A 20,341-nucleotide genomic window follows, 5' to 3' on the forward strand; every position below is an offset into this window, starting at 1 on the left:
TGTCTCATGTTTATTTGTTTCTCTCATCCCAGAAACGTTGGGCCCCCTTTTCCCCCCCATGGAGTATTTCTGCTACGTAGCAAGCAATTGTGCACGAGAATTAAGTGGACGTTATTGTTACATTTTGACATCCATCTTTGAAAACGTTCATTATTTTTTTAAAAGTCTTATACCTGTGGGTTTTCCAGTATACTGTATTCATGGCATGCACCCCGAGTAGGGTAAGCCATGAGTCCAGGTGCCCTGTTGACAACATTAACCACTCCGGCAGTTTGAAGATGTATGGTTGAGTGTGTGTGGTATTGAATATATGTTTGAATGTTTGCTCTTCACGTGTCATTTCCATGCAAACGTATGTTTTAAACCGAGTAGTAACATTTAAGGAAAGGATTGCATGGCTTTGTTTATGCAGTAACACTTAAAATTGACAAGTGAACGTTTCTAGCACGAATGAGCGTTGGCGGATGCTGTTAAGAACAGCGTTTTGACACGTGCAGTGTCTCTTCTACACGTGTTTGCGTCTGCAAGCAATGTTGGTGTTGATTTTGACACGAATTATTTCCGGGGCTACGTTGTGAATATCTGCAGTCTCCAAGTCAAGAGATCAAAATACATTAATGTCATTTGAAAGTCACCTGGACTTGCCGTCTAATAAATATGGGCATCGGCAGATGCACGGCCGTGCTACATATGCGAATAAAAACTAACCTTATAGCCTCTTTTAACAAATTCCTCACGATATTGGCTCATATCTTTGTGTAATGTGTGCCAGTGTTATATTCTGACCAAAGTACACTTACACGAAGCTTAATGTGGCTCGTGATGCTGCAATTAGGCTCCGCTCTGCCAGCAGATGGCACAATATTCGTTGGGCAGCGCAGTTAAATTTTCATCGCATTTCAGTCTTCAGTAGTGTCCCTCATGAAACCAGAGCTGGGCTGCGATTTTCGTAATTCCACTTTTCCCAAGTTGTTGAACTTCTTCCGACCCGTTCGGAGATAACCGTCAAAAATATATTTGGGTCCCGCAATTTTCATTTCAGGGCTCCGCAACACATTCGACCGATCGTGTTGGCGATGTCACGACTCCGTGGCATGCAGCATAGTATCGACAAAGCTCGATTGCAACTCAACTGTACGGGACGTCTGCCAAAACATTACTAAGCTGCAGCGTGTATAAAATTCTCTGGCACGTGTCGTGTAATGGGTACTGCAAGATCCGACCGTGTCCGTGCAGTGCTCGTCGATCTCCATTGGCTTCCGGTTGCTGAACGAATGCATTAGAAGGTCGAACTCATTACACACAAAGTGCTTGCCACAAATGAACCACAATACCTTGCTGATTTCGTCAAGGAACATAAACCTTCAGATGCTCTTCTGTGGCCGTCTGGAACGATCTTCCTTCCGATATTAAGAAGCCACTGGAGCTATGCACTTTCAAATCCAGATTGAAAACGCATTTATTTTAAACTGTGTTTAGTTTGTCCTTCCCCGTACCTCTGAATAGCATGGTTGGCTACGTATGGTGCGAAAGAAGTTCAACATACAAATGTGATACGTGACTTCCGCGACACATCGTGTAGAGGGTACTCTTCTTTATTTCACGTACGGGCACAGCACAGGCCAACGTTATCTTCTTCCTCTTCCAAGTACACACTTTAGATATTAACATTCTACAGACTACACACACGGTTGATCACACGGCGGGTTCCGCCCGTCCACTGCCGGCCTCGCCACTGGCTGACGGCGTGCCGGGGAGGGCGGTGGAACTCCGCAGGAGACCCGCCACGTGGCCGAACGACGGAGAGAGATGACGGCGAGCAACGACACAGTCCGGATCCAAGACTCCACACACCGACCCCGAGTCCGCCTCTGTTTATATAGCCGCAGGCGCGGCTAGGCTCCGCCTCCGGCCACGCCCTCTCGTGGAACCTTCTCGCCGGCTCCCGGAGTTTCTCGGCCAGCCCCGCCCTTCACCTTTGGCCCAGATACCTCTCTTTGGGATTGATGATGTTTCTAGTGGGGCCTGTACCCGTGCTTCCCTTTTACAACCAGTAGGTGTCACTATGTCATTACACATCCATAGCCATGCTGATCGGAAGTGGGGGTCCATAACGTGTTTGTCATTAGTCTGTTGAAATACACGTGTCGTTTCTATGAAACAATGGTATTCCCCCTGGAAGCTGTAATTAGGGGCCGTCCATAAATGACGTCACGCGATTTTTGACGATTTTTTACCCCCCCCCTCGTCACACGGCGTCACAAAAAGTCAGACCCCCCCCCTCAAATATGACGTCACAAAGCTCTGTCCCCCCCCCACAAATAAAACATGCTCCAAATCGCTTTAAACTATTGTCATTGTAGTGCGTATTTAATGTGGCACTGCACTCTGATGTTGTCGGAGAAAACATTTATTAAAAAGTCTATTTAATTAAGTAGAACGTGTTGTCTATATTTATTTAAAGTTGCGCATTTTGATGTGACGTCACATTTCTCACCCCCCCCCCCGTCACACATCGTCACAAATGTCTGACCCCCCCCCCCACTAGGTGCGTGACGTCATTTATGGACGGCCCACACATCCGCGTGGGTGTTCTATTGCCCCAATGAATGCAAACAAATGGGTGGTGGTGGTGAGCTGGAAACTGTTGCAGGGATCGATTGGCTGCTTGACGGTATTGTAGTTGTTTTTTTGTTTTTTTCAGAAAACATGAAGTCTCCTTTATATGAACGGTCATAACATTTCCCGGGCATAACAATGAGTAGTCAATCAGCTCCCTTAAAAAAACACACACACACTACATGTGCAATAGCAGCAGCCCGTATTGTTCCGCGCAAGTATTCAACTCATTCAAATTTAAAACAAAATGTCCCGTCCTCCCCCCCCCCAATATATTGCTATAAAATGGATTTCTGTTTATATGATTGTGGTTATGGTTGTACTTTATGAATCCCTAATCTCTGCCATTACATACAATGAAACAAGAAAAGGTAAAAAATATAAAACTGAGCAATGTAATACAATACACTACTAAACATTATTGTAAAAAAAGTCCATCCTCTGTGTTAGTGAATTTTTAAAATATTTTAGGCAGGAAATTCGTTTTTTTGGGGGGGGGGGGGCCCACACCCTCTGGAAGATTTGTTCCCCCCCAATGTTGACTCCATGGCTACGGCCTTGACAGAAACAACAGCGCACATGAACACAGCTACACGACAGCGCAGGGAGGGCATGAAGACGACGCGACTGGCACGTGGATCTGGGCTTCACGCAGGACCGCGAGGGACGGCGTCACGTGTGGAGGCCTTCATCCACCAGTGGATAGACCATGTCTGACGCAAATTCTTTATACATTAATTCGTCTCATTAATCTTCTTGGTTCTTTCGGTAAAGTCACGTAGAAGGGAAGTAATCAAATAATAAAAATAAAACATAATATATATTGGGGCGGCGGGGCATATAATAAAATAATAAAAATAATATTTTTTATTATATTATTATATTATTTTATTATGTTTTATTTTTACTTTTATTATTTTATTACTTCCCTTCTACGTGACTTTACCGAAAGAACCAAGAAGATGAATCCCTGCAGTCACGAAAGCTTTAAATCGAAATTTCGTCTCATTAAGATGACCCGAAAATAATGTTCTTATTCGCGTATCACAACATGCGCACATCCCTTTGTCATTGTCACTGCGGGATGAATCTCCGCACGCCATTCGGGGTTGGGGAGGTTATTTTACCATACGCTGGTCCAGTGCGGGTTGGTGGGTGAAGGCGGGGCGCATAGACGTGGCAGCATAGCGGAGTGCAACAATGGATTTTTCGCCACTGCCCTCTGCTGACCACCTATATAATACTCTTTGGTTCTTTCGGTAAAGTCACGTAGGTATAAAATAAAATAAATAATAAATAAATTGTATTTCTTTTAATTTATACCTACGTGACTTTACCGATGGATCCCTGCAGTCACGAAAACTTCAAATCTAGATTGAACCTATATAATGATAGTAGGGGTTTCCCCTTTCTGTGAAACCTTTGCAAGGAATCATATCTGCATTAACCACAGATACTTGTGGTGAACATGCAAACAAAAAAAACATGCTCTGACAGTCCATGAATTGTCTTTGAAGCTGATTGGTCCACACCAGAGACAGCTTTCTTTAGAGCCTCGTCTCGAACGGTGTTAGACCAGTGGACGCCACAAGGCGTACAGCACAAAGACAATGCACTATCAGGACATTGAGAGCTCGGGGTGAGCATCTACATCATGGGACCTCCTTTGCCAGTATACAATTATGATAATAGGGTTTTCCCCTTTCTGGCAATGAAACCTTTCTAATGTGTGCTGGGCCGTGTAAAATATTTGTTTTATGATATGTCGAGGGACAGATAGGCGAAGGAGTCATATCGTCTGCTTAATTAATTCGTTTGTCATATTTTCCATGACGGGAATGGGTATCGTGTGATTTAAAGCTTTCGTAACTGCAGGGATTCATATTCTTGGTTCTTTCGGTAAAGTCACGTAGAAGAGAAGCAATGAAATATGAGTATCGTGTGCTTGTGTACTACACCGAGCTAGGACCCGTATCTAACACAGTAGGAGAGAGTCCTTGCCTCTAAACATCTGGAGGTTCATCATCATTGTTGGGTTAAGCAAACTTGACTTCAAACTACATTCGAAGCTTTCGTGACTGCAGGAATTACTTTTTGGTTATTTCGGTAAAGTCACGTAGAAAATAAAGCAAATAATAATAGAATACGACGTTTCGATTGCAACACAAGCAACCGTCATTGGGTAAGAATACATGAGAAAAAAACTAACATATAAAAAAATTAAAATTAATAAAATTGACTTTTATTCATTTAACATTTTTTTACCTACGTGACTTTACCGAAAAAACCCAAGAATATGAATCCTTGCAGTCACGAAAGCTTCAAATCTAGCATTAACATAGTAAACTTAGAAACACAATGCAACACAACACAGAGAGCCGGACAACACAACAGCAAACACCCCACTGAGCTTACCACACTCCTCCAAAGCAGTGAAGGACAGAATGCTTTAAAAACACAACTTTACTGGAGGAAATGTAATTACACTACAGCATATACAAATCACCAATTAACCGCCATCTCGCGTGCTATAAATACACATCGCCAATTACTGAGGTGAGTCATTTAGACGCCAGTTCCCCTTTTTTCTGACAACAAAACTGACACCTTTTGCAAGGAATCATGCTTACATTAACCACAATACTTCCAGTCAAATGCAAACAAAAAACAAGTCGACCAGTCGAACACCATATGAGACGAGGCTCTAAAGAAAGCCGTCTCTGTGTCGACCAATCAGTTTCAAAGACAATGCATAAATGATCAGAGTATTGTTTTTTGTTTGCATTTGACTGCAAGTATTGTGGTTAATGTAAGCATGATTCCTTGCAAAAGGTGTCAGTTTTGTTGCCATAAAAAAGGGCAAAAACCCTATTAGTATATTTTGGTACTGGCAAAGGAGGTCCCATGATGTAAGTGCATTGTAATGCGGCTACTTATTTCACTTATATGTTATTTGGATCCTGCCCCAACATTCCATGGTGGTGTTTCGCTGCTGTGCCCGTGGACTCGGGTCAACTGCGGAGTCCGTTCCATCTCGACCCTGGCCGTGGGAATCCCTCAAACTCAACGGAAACGTTGCCCACTGTTTGTTTTGTTTTCCGGAGCTGCTAACTTTTTTTTTCTTTCAAAGAAACCGCAATACAGTAAAGTGTGCAATTGTTACAAACGTGCCTGCACAAGTTTAGTTGCCAGGTTCGGCTCGGATCTGTTTGCAACTCCACCGCTGGATGAGAGCCTCCTCCCACGCCTCGTGGGTAAGGCGTTGTGTCACCATAATCACAAAGTAGGGAAATGAGCACATCATGTATAGGTAGCCGCTCTGCATACGCCCATTTAAAACCTGGCCATCAGAAAACATATTTTGAAATGTAATTCTCATCAGGCCCCATGGTGTTAGTTAAGTCTCAAACTCGTATTATTCACCCTCTCTCTCTCTGGCGTCTCCGTTTACGTGCTGCGAAGAAGACCCATTTGCCCGAAATGTCGCCGATTATATTCGTTCGTACGGGCACACAGTGTTGTTTTTCCGTATTTTTGTCGAGGGTTGTGCGTGCGTGGAAGGGGCCCACGACTTGCTGCTGCAGGGAGCCAGGCGAGACCACGGGGCGGCGCTTTGCGCGCGTTCAAGACGCGCCGTTCTGTTCCAGCGTGGGGCGGGGAGCGGTGGCGAAGTGGTTAGCGCACTGCGCTACGATCCCGGCGACCCCAGTTCGTTTCTCGCCCTACGCCCAATATCAGTGGCGAATATATGCACCGTTCCTGGACCTTCCCTAGGGTCCGACTCAGCCTTTAAATAAGTACCTGCTTTCGGTGTGTAAATATCAGCACTGGGGAGACAAAGGCGGCCTGGGCGTGGTGTTGGTCACCCATTCCTTGATGTGCCCTGCCGGCCTTCATGAGTGCTCGCTAACAGCACTTGCCTCCAACAGTCTGTTAAGGCTATACGGGGGGTCTTTGTCTTTGTTTGTGAGTGTGCTTGGTGTGCTTGCTTACATATGCGTGTGTTGGTGAGCGTTTGTAAGTGCGTCCGTGCGTGGGTGTCGCGGGTGGCGCGGTGTTGATGTTCGTGGTGAGCGCACTTGGATTCGATTCGCTTCCACAGTCAACAGTGACATCTGAGCCAATTCTGGGCCTCCCCTAGATCGACTCAGCCTCAAATGAGTAGCTCAGTAAACATTCCGCATTGGGGAAACAAAGGCGACGGGCTCGGTGCTGTCCACACCAAACCCCTCCCGGCTTCAATCGAGGTGCTCGCCCAGAGCCCTTGCTCCCAACAAGTCCCAGGGTGACACGGGACCCTTTCTCGTCTTGAAATGTCTGCTCGAGTGATAGTATACCGTGGATAAACAGGTTCTTGTAAACCCATTTCATAAAAAAGCCAGTCAGCCGAAATGTCACGATTGTTCCCTCCCTTTCAATGACAATGAAAAAGCGCCTCGGTTTTTTTAAATTGTTGTTATTTTTGTTGTTATTGTTGTTATTGTTGTTGTTGTATGAACCTGCTCTGGGCGTGTGGGTGAGCGCTCGATGTGCGCGTTGCGCCGCGAACCCGGCGACCCGAGTTGAGTTCGATTCCCGCAGACGACGGCCAACACCACCCCGAAGGTCACCTGAACCGGTCCTCGTGGGCTTCTCCTGGGTCGACTCAACCTCAATGAGGACAGACGTACAGTACCTGCAGCGATGTGCGAACATTGTCACGGGGGAGACGGCTTTGGTGCTGGCCACCCACCCCCTCGTGTTCCGACCTTTGGTGAAAGGCGCTTTATCTAAATATAAAATTGAATAGGTGCTCGCTAACAGCACTTGCCCCCAACAATCTGTTAAGGTTATCTTTGTCTCGTAAGGGAGATAGACAAAGGAATGGAGAGACGAGACGCAGAAGAAAAAAACATACAGAGTCGCAGCAAAGAGTGAGACTGAGAGACAGAGACACGCAGATCGACAACATGGCAAGAGAGACACTGAGACGGAGAGTGGATGACACAGGCAGACCCGTAGACGCACGTGTAAGTATGTACGCGCGTAATCTACGTTCGTGGCGAACCGGACAGACAATTTCGGTCGAGGCAGGATGAACCTCGCGCCGTGAGCGAGCGCCTGCCAAGGTCGGCACGCCACGAAGAGAGCGGGTTTCACGTGGCTTAGAAATCACGCCGGGACACTTTTGTCTCTCCCCAGCGCTGACGTTTAAACACCTCGCCGGGGGTTGCCATTTCAGGCTGAGTGGACCTAGGCGAGACCCCCGGGACCCGGTCCGAACATTGGCCACTGTCAAGTGGTCGTCGCGCAATGCGCTAACCGCCGCGCCACCGCTCCCCGCACAACACGTGCGCGCGCGCGCACGCACGCGCGTTGAGCGATGCCCGCAACGCCGGGCCGGGCCGCCGCCACTTCCTCGTCACAGGGGGAAGCGGCAAGGAGAAGTCTCCCGCGGCCCCCCCCCCCACCATTTATTTCATTTTCACTCAGGAGCCACTGCCCCTCGAGAGAAGGGCGGATACCTCAGTAACCAGCAGCAGCAGCCGCCGCCGCCGCCGACGCATCAGTAGCAGCAGCAGCGGCCGCATCATCGGCACCAGGGGTCTGTGGCTGCTGCCTTTGAGGGGCGGAGAAGAACGGAGCGTCCCCGGCCAGGTGAGCTGTCTCCAGGTGAGCTGTCTCCAGGTGAAGGGTCTCCAGGTGGGAAGAGAGTGAGGTGGGGGGGAGGAGCTCAGCCAGATGAGGTTACCCTGACTCTGGGGTGAGAATGGATCATGTTTCAGGCAGGTGACGTCTCTCCAGATAGATGAGAGGGGAGAGGGGGTTTGTCAAGCCAGGTGAGAATGGAGAGGGGAGATCCAGGCAGGAGGAGATACCCTCGGCGGTGAGAGGGGGTTCAGGCAGGTGTGGTGTCTCCAGGTGAGACAGGAGAGTTTCAATCAGGTAAGCTCTCTCTCTAGGCTAGAACTGGAAGGAGTCTCAGCCGAGTGTTACCTAGCCTAGTGGCACTGTTCTCATCAGACCGCATAGTTGTGCGTGGGATCGTCGAACAACTGAGCTGTGGTCAAGGTGCAATGTTGGTTACACTGGTCCACATGGGTTACAGACTGTGAGCCTACATCACTGACGAGTTAGTTGGACCTGTTTGGCTCTGGGGTGATGGAACCATCACTACGAAGGTTTATTTTTTATTATTATGAAAACACCGCCCTATTAAAAATGTGTAAGACTGCGATATCAGGGATGCACATGCAACCCCGTTAACAAAACTCAACACAGTCTGCAATAGCACTGCCATAAAGAGGAAAAACATATCCACTGTACAGTAATAGGCGACGTGTCGAACAATAGCCCATCTTGCATAGCAGAAAGGCCAGATAAATTGAGTGAATAATAGTTGGAGCACTGCACCGTACACAATATCAGAATATTTTTCAGAATGAAAATATTTATACTGGACGAATCCGATGAGCTATAAAGCTCTTTTTCACTGATGTCCAGAAGGGCGGGTAAGAACGTTACAACAACAAACGATACAAACACATGACAGTACTTTAGGGGCCTCATAGAAATTAATATTTAGACTGTGGATGAACAGCCCGACATTGACAAACACACGAAACGTCGCTTATTGTTTTATTTCACGATTATCGAAGAATGTGTTTTTTGTTTGTTATTTGTCCTTGTTACAAAATTGCCAACGCAGCAGCAGCCTCGTCACATTCTCACTTCAGTCCAACATTGGCACGCGAAAAGTGACCCATCATCATCATCAGTAGATACGCTGCCGTGCGGCTTTGTTCAAGTTGCCTTGCTGCGTCTGCGGAACCGGTATTTAATTTTCTCGTTATTTTACAGCCCCCCCCCACCCCCATCATTGCTGTGACCGTGTAACGCAACCCTGCCCGTGTTTTAATTAGTAACGCGACCGGCAGCAGCGCTAATATATGGCCTGCGAGTGGAGGGGAGTATTTAGTCAAATCGATCGGGATCAACGTGGGTCGCGCAACAATGGGCTCACGAGGAGGGCCTCCGCCCTAAGTCTGCCACGGTGGGTGGATTGCAGCGGCCTTACGATCGCCCACCACTCATTGTCACACCGACTCCATGCCTGTCAACCCATACGGTTTATACCACGTATTCTTGTCCAGGGAAATTGAGTTTTCAGGTCAATACGGCGTACAGCTGTTTCAATACGGGCAATATATATGTTGTCTATGTGTTTGTGTTTCTCCTTTGTGATGAGACTTTGCAGGATGAACGTCGAGATTAATAAGGGCACGGGGTGATCAATACAGTCTGAATCGGTCTGTAACAAGGTCGCCACTCATAGGGGGTGTGCGACTATTGAACGGCGTGGGGGTGGCGTGCTTTGTGTTGGCTCTACCGTGTAGTAGTCAGTACACCGCGTTGAGAGAGCAGCCCGTGTTGTCGATCCACTGCTGGATGCGAACCTTGCCACGCCTTGAGGACTATTTGACAACACTTCACCGCGCCGGTAAAGGTGTGGGTGGGTGGAAGGGATGCAGACATCACGGTGTCTTTGGATGTCCTGCCCTCTCGTTGCTGCCCACAACGCCGATATTGTGCCTGTCTTGTGCGCATGGTTGTGGTCACGCAACCCAAGCGCTGTCCAGGCTCAGCGCCTGATTAGCTTCCCGGCTCTGGCGAGATCCGAGCGGGCGCCTTCTCTGGGTGATTTTGGTCGTCGGTTGGAGTCGCACGGATTCGCCGTTCTTAACTAACATCAGCCGCTCATTTATAATTCATTTACAAGCCATTGTCATTTCATTTCATCATTCAATTAAATGCGTGACCCGTTAGGAGCGGGAGGTGAAGGGTAATTCAAACAAACGTGTACGCACCATTTAAAAGGCACACAATTTGGGGTGGGATGGGCTGCGGTGGGTAAGCAGACGACACAGGGATGGATTTGCTCCGCGTAGAGAGCGTTAATAAATCGGTATTCCCAATTAAAATCGGACGGGGCGATCGTGAGAAACACGACGATGTAAAATGCAGTGCAGCAAACAACGAAAAAAAAAAGCCACGACGTGAAACAAATGCTGTAGAATGTAGAATCCTGTGGGGAGCTGCCGTGGTGTTCATGGATCAGAACACAGGACTTGCAATCCAGAGGTCATCTGCTCGATTCGATTTCCCGGCGTGGCAGTTTATAAACAATGGGCTACATTTCAAGAACCACCCCATCCACACCTGGCTCTGTCCATGCACCCAGCCAGCAGTATAAATGGGCTACATCACAGTTGGGGTAAAGTGTGGGTACTCCCGCGTCTTCCAGGACGTCTGACAACCGTGGAAGAGTAGGCCGAATTACCCCCCCCCCCCGTTCCTCACTGGACGGGGCTCTATAGGGGCTACCTGCAATGGAGGCCTCTTTCGCCAACAGTGGCATGAGCGGGAAATTGCAGGGCCGCACATAACCTTTCACCTCATTTGCAAGAACAACATCGCAACATTCATTATTGTTTTTGTATATCCCAGCAGTGGGTTGTGGGGAAAAAAAGGGAGCTGTAATAAGTATTTACCGCATTATCACTGGAATATTGTATGCGTCTGTTGCGGCTCCTAAGTGTTGACATTCCAAATGATAAAATCGTTACAGCTGGTAACATTGCCTGCTGCCCTGCCCGGCTCTGCTCTTCTCCTTCACCTGCACCCGCTGCGCGCCGCTGCAATGTTTAGTATTTACACGGCGGTGTTGCTGCCAATGGACGCCTCGGCCCGACCGGGTTTTGAACTGAATGTCCAAATCGAACGCACGGTGCATCTCCCTGTAAGTGACAACCCGGCTCTGGGGAGCCATTAGGCCAATCGATTTGCCAATAGCTGGAGGGCAGTCATCGCAGACCTATCACTGCTGTGTGTGTGCCAGTGTGTGTGCCAGTGTCTTTTCGTGTGGGCCGCTGTCTTTGTGTGCCAGTGTGTGTGTCCAGCTGCATGTGTGTGTGCGTCTGTGTGCCAGTGTGTGTGTGCCAGTGTGTGTGCCAGTGTGTGTGCCAGTGTCTTTTCGTGTGGGCCGCTGTCTTTGTGTGCCAGTGTGTGTGTCCAGCTGCATGTGTGTGTGCGTCTGTGTGCCAGTGTGTGTGTGCCAGTGTGTGTGTGCCAGTGTGTGTGTGCCAGTGTCTTTGTGTGTGCCAGTGTATTTGTGTGTGCCAGTGTCTTTGTGTGTGCCAGTGTCTTTGTGTGTGCCAGTGTCTTTGTGTGTGCCAGTGTCTTTGTGTGTGCCAGTGTCTTTGTGTGTGCCAGTGTCTTTGTGTGTGCCAGTGTATTTGTGTGTGCCAGTGTCTTTGTGTGTGCCAGTGTCTTTGTGTGTGCCAGTGCGTGCGCCTGACTGCGGACTGCGCTGCGAATCCAGCAACCCAAGTTAAATTCCCGATCACGTTTTAACATCGATGCTGAGAATATTTTAATCCAGTCTTCAGGGCATCTCCTCTACGAGCTGTGGTTTGTAAGCATCAGCACTGGGGAGACAAAGGCGTCGGGGCGTGGTGTTGGCCACCCAATCCCTTCGTGTGCCGATCCAGTCTTTCTTAGGTGTCTCGCTAACAGCACTTGCCCCAGAAATCTGTTCAATGCTACGTGGATGATCTCTGTCTGTGCCCGGCTGTGGTGGCAGGTAGTGCCTGTGCACAGAGGGCGCGATTTGGATAAAGGATGGGCTGTGCCCAGTCCGCACTGCAGTCCGGATTGGACGATCAAGATGGCAAGAAGGACAAGGTACAGAGCAAGGCGCCGGGGGGTATCTACGTTCGGGACCCCACGTTACGACCACAGGTGCTCTGCAACGCAGCACACGCACAGCACACACTTCACACAGTACACAAAGAGTTCACAGAGGTCATACACTACACACAAAACACTCATTACACTATACACACACAACTTGCATTACGCACAACACACTCGTTATGCACAGCATACGCACAATCAGCACGTAACACATGCAGCACATACACACAACGCAGCACACTCATTACTAGAGCAGCACACGCAGTACATACATCACGCTCACTGAACATAGTGCACACAGAACACACGCACTGGACACACGGTGCACTCACGTGTGTGTGTGTGTATGTACGTTGAACTTCTTTGGCACCGTACGTAGCCAACCGTGCTAATCGGAGGTGCGGGGGTAGGACAAGAAATTCTACGCAAAAAGCAGTTCTAAAAAAAAGTTCGTTTTCAATCGAACACTAATTGGGCGAACACTGCAGTCCCAATTCGACCCGAGTTTATCGCGACTCAATTGGCCAGAATATAGTTAGCTAGTTTCCTGCTGTCTCTCTAAGACGAGCAAACATTGATTATTAACCAAGTGAGAGCCCACTGAGAAACTCGGTCGGTTATGCGCGCAGAAAACAGGAAACTCAAATGTGAAATGTCACAAATAAACCCCGAAGCTACAGTACATCGAGACTAACTTCCTGCTCAACTGAGAATTGAGCCAGCAGTCAGCACCCGTTTTACAGCCCCGGTGTATAATTCCACGTTCATATGGCGGGGGTTGAGTCCATTCATTGGACAGCCATTCTAATTTTTTCCCACAGTAGTTGTTTGTTTTATGGACCTTGGAGGAATTATGAGGCTGAATCAACCCCGAAACCCAGAAATGTAATTCGCGACCACCGTGATTGCGAGCCGATTGCGAGCCTCTCGCTGTATCGAACAAGCCACCTGGACCCCGTTAACTACCAAGAGCACATTAAAACCATCGGTCGCAGACATGGACAATGAACACAAATGCGGTTCAAGAATCCGTACAGCTCAGATGTGGCACAGGGGTGACCAAAAAAGCATTTGCACTGAACGCGCCCGACCACTGGGTCAGGTTTTTATTGAAAAATGACTTATTCCAAGAGGACATCCTCGTTCTATTTGAGAGACGTAGCATGATGATGAGTATCATCATCCCCCGCCTCCCTTTTTCTCCTTTACTTTTGTTCCGCTCGCCTTCCCTTCCCCATATAAGAACCCTACGCCCCCGCTGCTCGCAGTCCCTACTACGTGAGTGAGGCAGTGTGCCCCCCCCCCCCAAAAGTTTCTCCCCATTCCCAGAACCCAGGAGAGCACCGAGTTCGCACTGAGGTCCGCGAAATTTCTAAATTCCCCTCTCACCCCCTCCCTTATTACGGTTCGTGCCTTTTACCAGACTCTTGTCAATTAAAGTAAACAATTAAAAAAACATATTTAATAGGGAGTTTAATAAGAAATAATAATGACGATTGAAAATGTTACTACTTATAAAGATGACTTAATAAGGAGTAACTTCAGGGCTTTTTGAACGCTTCCGTGGGCTGCTTCTACTCAGATCGAAGGTGGCTACGCCCAGCCCGTGACGCTGGGCGCTGCGATGACGCGGTGGTGACACTATCAGAAATATTTGTTCTAACTTATCATGATTACATACTCTTTGGTTCTTATTATCATTGAAAAAAATTATTTATTAAAAAAAAAATTGTTAAACTATTTTTTGTTTTTTTTTCTTGAGCGTGTAACTGTGACACGCATAGCTAAGTGTGAAGTGGGTCCCTAAAAGATGAATTGCGTAACTGCGAATTCGCGATGTGGGGGTGGGTGGGGGGTACGTTACGCAAGGGACACCGGTACACTACCACATAGGACAACACGTGCACAGTCACATCGGCCAACATACTTCCAAGTATTGCGCAAGATTTTAAAGATCTTAGTGTGTTTACGTATTTGTAACGTCTTCCACACCGTACGTAGTCAACCGTGCTTCTTAGATTGTGACAAAATGTGTAATTGTACCATACCTGTCAACCCCTTATCACTGCCTACTTTATTACAGACCAATTCAGAGCTTATTGGTCACCCCGTGACCTTATAAATCTCAACGTTCATCCTACAACGTCCCATCACAAGGGAGAAACACAAACAAATAGACAAAAATAAATGTGTCCGTATTAAAACGGCTAGACGCTGTATGGAACAGAAAACTCAATTTCCTGTCCAATAATACGGGTAAACCGTATGGGTTGACAAGGTATGATGTGTTCATTATACAGCCACGAGAGTAGTAGTTAGTGTGACCAGAGCCTTTAAAATAACATGTTATATTGAAACTTGTGGCGTGTAGTCCTTTGCGGAGTGTAGTCATCTGCGTTGGGAAGTGGCACCGAAACACGCGCACCCGCCGCATCGTGCACTCGTGTTTGCGCTGCGCACTCCTCTCACGGAGGGCACCACGACAGTGCCCTCCTCCATGCTCACACTCGCGCACAAGTGTCACAAACACGGCGCAGCGACGCAAGGCGCCAACGCGAACCATCGACGTCGATTCATCACAACCACCGCACGGCGCCGATCTCCACTGCCACAGCAACATCCCGCAGCCGCCGCCAACCCCTAACCACCACCTCCCATTGTCTCGCGTAACTTGCGTCTGCCCAGCCTCTCTCTCCTTCCTGGCCCATTCAGGTCTGCTCACCAGAAATCCGGTGCTAATTATAGTAGCTGTGTATTTCTATGCACGGAGTGGAGCAGTGTAGCAATGGTTAGCGACGTGACTTCCATTCCATCAAGTGGCGAATACTTTTACCTGAATCGGTCCCGAGTCTCTTCGCTTCAGCATCACGCATTGACCACCTCCGATTAGCACGGTTGGCTACTTACGGTGCGAAAGAAGTTCAATAAACATTCATACGACCAGCGTGTCCCTGTCCTCACCCCTCCACGTGTGGGTGAAGGATTACAAACTAAACACAAAAAGCAGTTCTAAAGAAATTCGGTTTCAATCTCGATTTAAAAGTGCATAGCTCCAGTGATGTTCGTGCAGTTGACACTCTGCCCTTGTTCAAGCCAATATTTTGAGGCTCATGTTTCATGCGCATGTAGCTAAAAATGTGTTGTTGATTTTTTTCTTGCTACGAAGCATCAGGAGATGTGGGTGCATTTAAACGCTGAAAAAAAGGTAAATTGTTCAGGAACAGCCGTTTCAATAACCGAATCTTCTCTCGTCGCGGCATCTCATTTTCCCAAATGTTGTCCCTCGCTAGCGTGTAATGCAAATCTTCGGACCCGGTTCTGTTGGGCCACCACCGTGCGTCCAAGGAAAATTGCGTGGCGGGACACTGCGATGCGTTCCAACTCTGGCTGATGCCTGATGAGGCTGGTTGTAATTACCGGCGAAACGTCATGGTACTCGAATGGTAAATGTTATGGGTTTTACTCTCAAACACACCGATGTGCTGAACTAGTAACGAATTGGCATGTTTTGTTTACGTGAGATACCGCACGAATTGAATGTCGGGTGGTGGCGGGTTTAACGGTATATTTGCGAGATCTAACCCGAAACAAATCTTTTATGGCATTCCTCCTCCTGGGATATTTGGAGGAGCTCGTGGAATTTCACTGAAACGTTTACTCACCGTTGATTTTGTTCTCAGGGAAACGGTCTCCCCGCGTATATAGGAAATTCTTCCACGCGCAGGCTTTGCCCCGTGCCTGTGTGATGTGAGTGCAGTGGCAGGAAAATTGCTGCCTGTAAGTTCGCTGCAGGAAGATGCCCGCTTGTAAAGTGGGACATGGACGCAGAAGTAGCCCGGCTGCGTTCCCTAGCACCGAGCCATTAGCGTTATTGTCTGGTGACGCCGCAGCTCCCAAGAGCAAAGATTAAGGTCATTTTATTGCCATTTCAAAAGGAAAATGTTGGGCAATGGTTATATTATATAAGTATTAGCCACAAAGCGTGATAATTTTTTACTGCTTAGTTTTTCAAATTGTATTGTCAAAATATTCAGCATTTTGGGGCCGATTGCTTTGAGATCGTAAGTGCATTTAAAATTCCATCCTGATAATGCATCGCGCTCGCAACTTTAGTAAAACATTAATGCTTTGACAATGACATGTCTTGCAAAATTAAACACGTCAAGTATTTCTGTATTTCTGTAGAACAGCAGAGAAGAACGGCGTTAGAAATGTGGTTGTTATGGCGGTTGCGGTGGGAATTCACGAGGTAAATTATCCACAACAGTTGCAGGGCCGATGCGTGTTATCGTGCAGACTGCAATTGTGATCGTGGCTGCACTTTGGCAGTGAGCACTGTTGAATCTACCGCGAACACGCCTGACATGTCCAGTATATATATTTTTATTTAACAATGCTGTCACAAGTGAAGATTAGGTCGAGTGGTCCGTGGAGGTATCGAGTTACGGTGGGGATTTTTTTTACATGGAAGGCAGGTTGTAGAGCTACAGTGCTTCTGGGGGCTTCATATAAGCCCCTGGCAACTCTCTTTTCAAGAGGCGCAGACTCGGGGTGTGTGCAATGGTTGCTACCTCTCCTGGGTTTCTATTCTCCCAGTCCCCTCCTATTTTTGAACCAGCTGTCCTGGGAGATCCGTCAGTCTTCCCAGGACATTACAATCTCTGTGTTTTGTCAGTTGTGTCACAATGCATGTATCAGACAATACATTAACGTGTCGTTCTGCACCCCCTCCCCTCCCCCTCTAGTATCCTGAGATATTCTTATTATTCTTCCCATGATTGTGTGGTAAGCCAAGCATGTGTGCCTCTCTCTATTTTGAGTTCCAGCTGTGGTGTGGATGTTGGCATCTTCAGGGAAGACTGTACAGGTTGACATATTTGCGGGCCTCTTATAGACGTATGGACTCGCTGTGGTTATGGCTACACGATGAGCCACAAGTTCTCACCCAGCGACACGAGCAATGCCTTTGCTGGTTAGCTTTGCGCATGGTCCGATTAATTATTTTAATGAATTTGTTTTCACGAGGTTATCTGATTCGAGTGCTCCCCGTGTGTTCGTGACACGGCACGCACTGCATTATGCAGCGTGGCTAAACCGTGCACACAAAGACCCGTTGCGCTAACGCCTTCGCACACACTCGCCGCATATTTTTTGTTTACAAAACCCACATTTATATCCGTGCTAGGCACACACACATAGGGCTTAACTGAGCGACGCCCCATGCGATGATGGTAGAGGCAGTCTCAGCCAGGCATTCCATCCAGGAGACAATATTCATCATTGTAATTCCCCAAACTACGCGGCTTTGCCCCTATCGTCTCCAGGTCTACTCTTGCAAACGACCGTCATCCTGGTCTCTTGAGTTCTCACACCTGGCTGAAAGAAAATACGCTCGTCGACCTTCACAAGTTGCTCTACTAACCTTGTCCAAGACACGTGGTCTCACCCTTATCTGATTCACCGTCGCAAGCGCCTAGATTTTGCAGGTTCACGTTGCGTTGTCGGCATTGGGCTCGTCATGAGCTGCACGACGTTACGCGCACTTTAAACGCCACGAATACCTGCCCGCGGAAACAGCAATGCACGGACGCCACTAACTGGGGTGGCAGGAAACTGGACGGTTTAAGTTTTATCTTGAAATGTGATCGTTGCAAATATTTCTCGTGAACTGAGGGTTCACATTTTTGCATTTGCATTGCGCTTTGCATGGCCCCGTCACTCGCTCGCTCTGTCACTCACGCGTTCTCCACTGCTGTCCACCCCCCCCCCCAGTAGTCTGGCACCCCCTCCCTCACGTGCTCGCATGTAGACGCCACGCACATCCACAGTGTGCTGGCACAACTCGGTTTTCGTTGTGTTTTTCCCGCGCCGTATTGTGCGCCCGATGTTTGGCACAAGCTAAAGCGTGACCAAATAACATGTGGCGTGTCCAAGAATGTGTACTCGTGTCACAACGTGGATTTCGAGGGCTTCTGAATGCAGCTGCGTTGCCTTAAGACGCTGTACAAATAAGGTCAATGCGTAAATCACGATGACCCCAATACCCGTACACGTGTAGACGCTATTTTTAGAAGAAGAAGAAAAACAAGAAGATCATTCGAGGGGTATAAGTTGAGGGTTGACATGCTACACGGCGAGGAATCTGGTGAAGGTGCAAATGAAGACACTGAATAATATCTCGAGAAGGTGAAAAGGAGGGGTTTGGGCCTGGACTTGAACATGGGCAGAAGGTTACCTGTGGATCGACAGAGGAATGGCCTTCCAGACAGTGGGAGCAACAGCAGGGAAGGAGCGACCTCCCACTGAGAGGAGGTTGCTTGGGGACATTGGCACAAGCACGTGGATGGGGAGTAGAGTGAGGAGAGAGGGGAGAGGTAGGTGAGTGCGTGGAAGGAGTAGAGTGAGGTGAGAGGGGAGAGGTAGGAGAATGTATGGAGGGGAGTAGAGTGAGGTGAGAGGGGAGAGGTAGGAGAGTGCGTGGAGGAGAGTAGAGTGAGATGAGAGGGGAGAGGTAGGTGAGTGCGTGGAAGGAGTAGAGTGAGGAGAGAGGGGAGAGGTAGGTGAGTGCGTGGAAGGAGTAGAGTGAGGTGAGAGGGGAGAGGTAGGAGAATGTATGGAGGGGAGTAGAGTGAGGTGAGAGGGGAGAGGTAGGAGAGTGCATGGAAGGAGTATAGTGAGATGAGAGGTAGGTGAGTGTATGGAGGGGAGTCGAGTGAGATGAGGGGGGGAGGCAGGTGAGTGCGTGGAAGGAGTAGAGTGAGGTGAGAGGGGAGAGGTAGGTGAGTGTGTGGAAGGAGTAGAGTGAGGTGATTGGGGAGAGGTAGGAGAATGAATGGAGGGGAGTAGAGTGAGGAGAGAGGGGAGAGGTAGGGGAGCGCGTGGAAGGAGTAGAGTGAGGTGAGAGGGGAGAGGTAGGTGAGTGCGTGGAAGGAGTAGAGTGAGATGAGAGGGGAGAGGTAGGATAATGTATGGAGGGGAGTAGAGTGAGGTGAGAGGGGAGAGGTAGGAGAGTGCGTGGAAGGAGTAGAGTGAGGAGAGAGGGGAGAGGTAGGTGAGTGCGTGGAAGGAGTAGAGTGAGGAGAGAGGGGAGAGGTAGGAGAATGTATGGAGGGGAGTAGAGTGAGGTGAGAGGGGAGAGGTAGGAGAGTGCGTGGAAGGAGTATAGTGAGATGAGAGGTAGGTGAGTGTATGGAGGGGAGTCGAGTGAGATGAGGGGGGGAGGCAGGTGAGTGCGTGGAAGGAGTAGAGTGAGGTGAGAGGGGAGAGGTAGGTGAGTGTGTGGAAGGAGTAGAGTGAGGTGATTGGGGAGAGGTAGGAGAATGAATGGAGGGGAGTAGAGTGAGGTGAGAAGGGAAAGGTAGGTGAGTGCGTGGAAGGAGTAGAGTGAGATGACAGGGGAGAGGTAAACAGGCGTGGGTGTATGTTGGATCTTGGAGACGGTGTTGATTGAGGATTGGATCGCAAGCCATCGAAGGGATTGGAAGTACAGAATCGAGATGATGTGTTCTCATTTATGGGTGCGGGTTATGAAACGTTTACGTTACTGGGTGGGGGCGATGAGCTGGTCTAATTTCGTGAGTTGCAGGATCATTCCGAGACTGTCGCCGTAATGTTTTAAGTGCTCTCGTTTCCCGGTGACAAATCGTGCACACGTGGATCGTTTTCCCTTTAACATATTTGCTGATTGAAAAGCCTCGTTAATGCTGCGACCGCGCCGTTCAATTGTAGAAAAAAAAATTGTTACTCACGTCATACGTTATGCACATTAATACGTCTCTAAAGTGTGTGCTGGTGAATAATTAATACCGAACATCTTGTCGGTTTAATATCATCGCGATGCTTTGTTGATCTCTTGTGAGCTTTTGTCTGCCCCAAGTAGGACAAGGCAGTGTCTGGTAACATCTGAGTAAGATCGTTATACTGGTAGGAACCTCCTGGTTACACCAGCCCACAGGGAATTATTGTGTCCGTCTAGCAGGGAGGGGCT

The 20,341-nt window shown here is 48.4% G+C and overlaps 1 protein-coding gene across 2 annotated transcripts in view; it reads left to right on the forward strand.

Moving 5' to 3' along the window:
- Positions 1-8,084: 8,084 nt before the first annotated feature.
- LOC144932651 (tyrosine-protein kinase HCK-like) overlaps positions 8,085-20,341 on the forward strand; it is a 43,567-nt gene continuing 31,310 nt past the window's right edge. The window contains exons 1-2 of one of the 2 annotated variants that reach the window (XM_078856932.1): positions 8,085-8,271; positions 12,242-12,399. In XM_078856932.1, the coding sequence (XP_078713058.1) occupies positions 12,280-12,399 (120 nt within the window). In that variant the 5' untranslated portion in view covers positions 8,085-8,271; positions 12,242-12,279. The remainder of the gene's footprint in view (positions 8,272-12,241; positions 12,400-20,341) is intronic. The other variant, XM_078856933.1, reaches the window with a different exon arrangement.

Source organism: Lampetra fluviatilis, chromosome 5 (assembly GCF_964198595.1).
Source record: "Lampetra fluviatilis chromosome 5, kcLamFluv1.1, whole genome shotgun sequence".
Lineage (NCBI taxonomy): Eukaryota > Metazoa > Chordata > Hyperoartia > Petromyzontiformes > Petromyzontidae > Lampetra > Lampetra fluviatilis.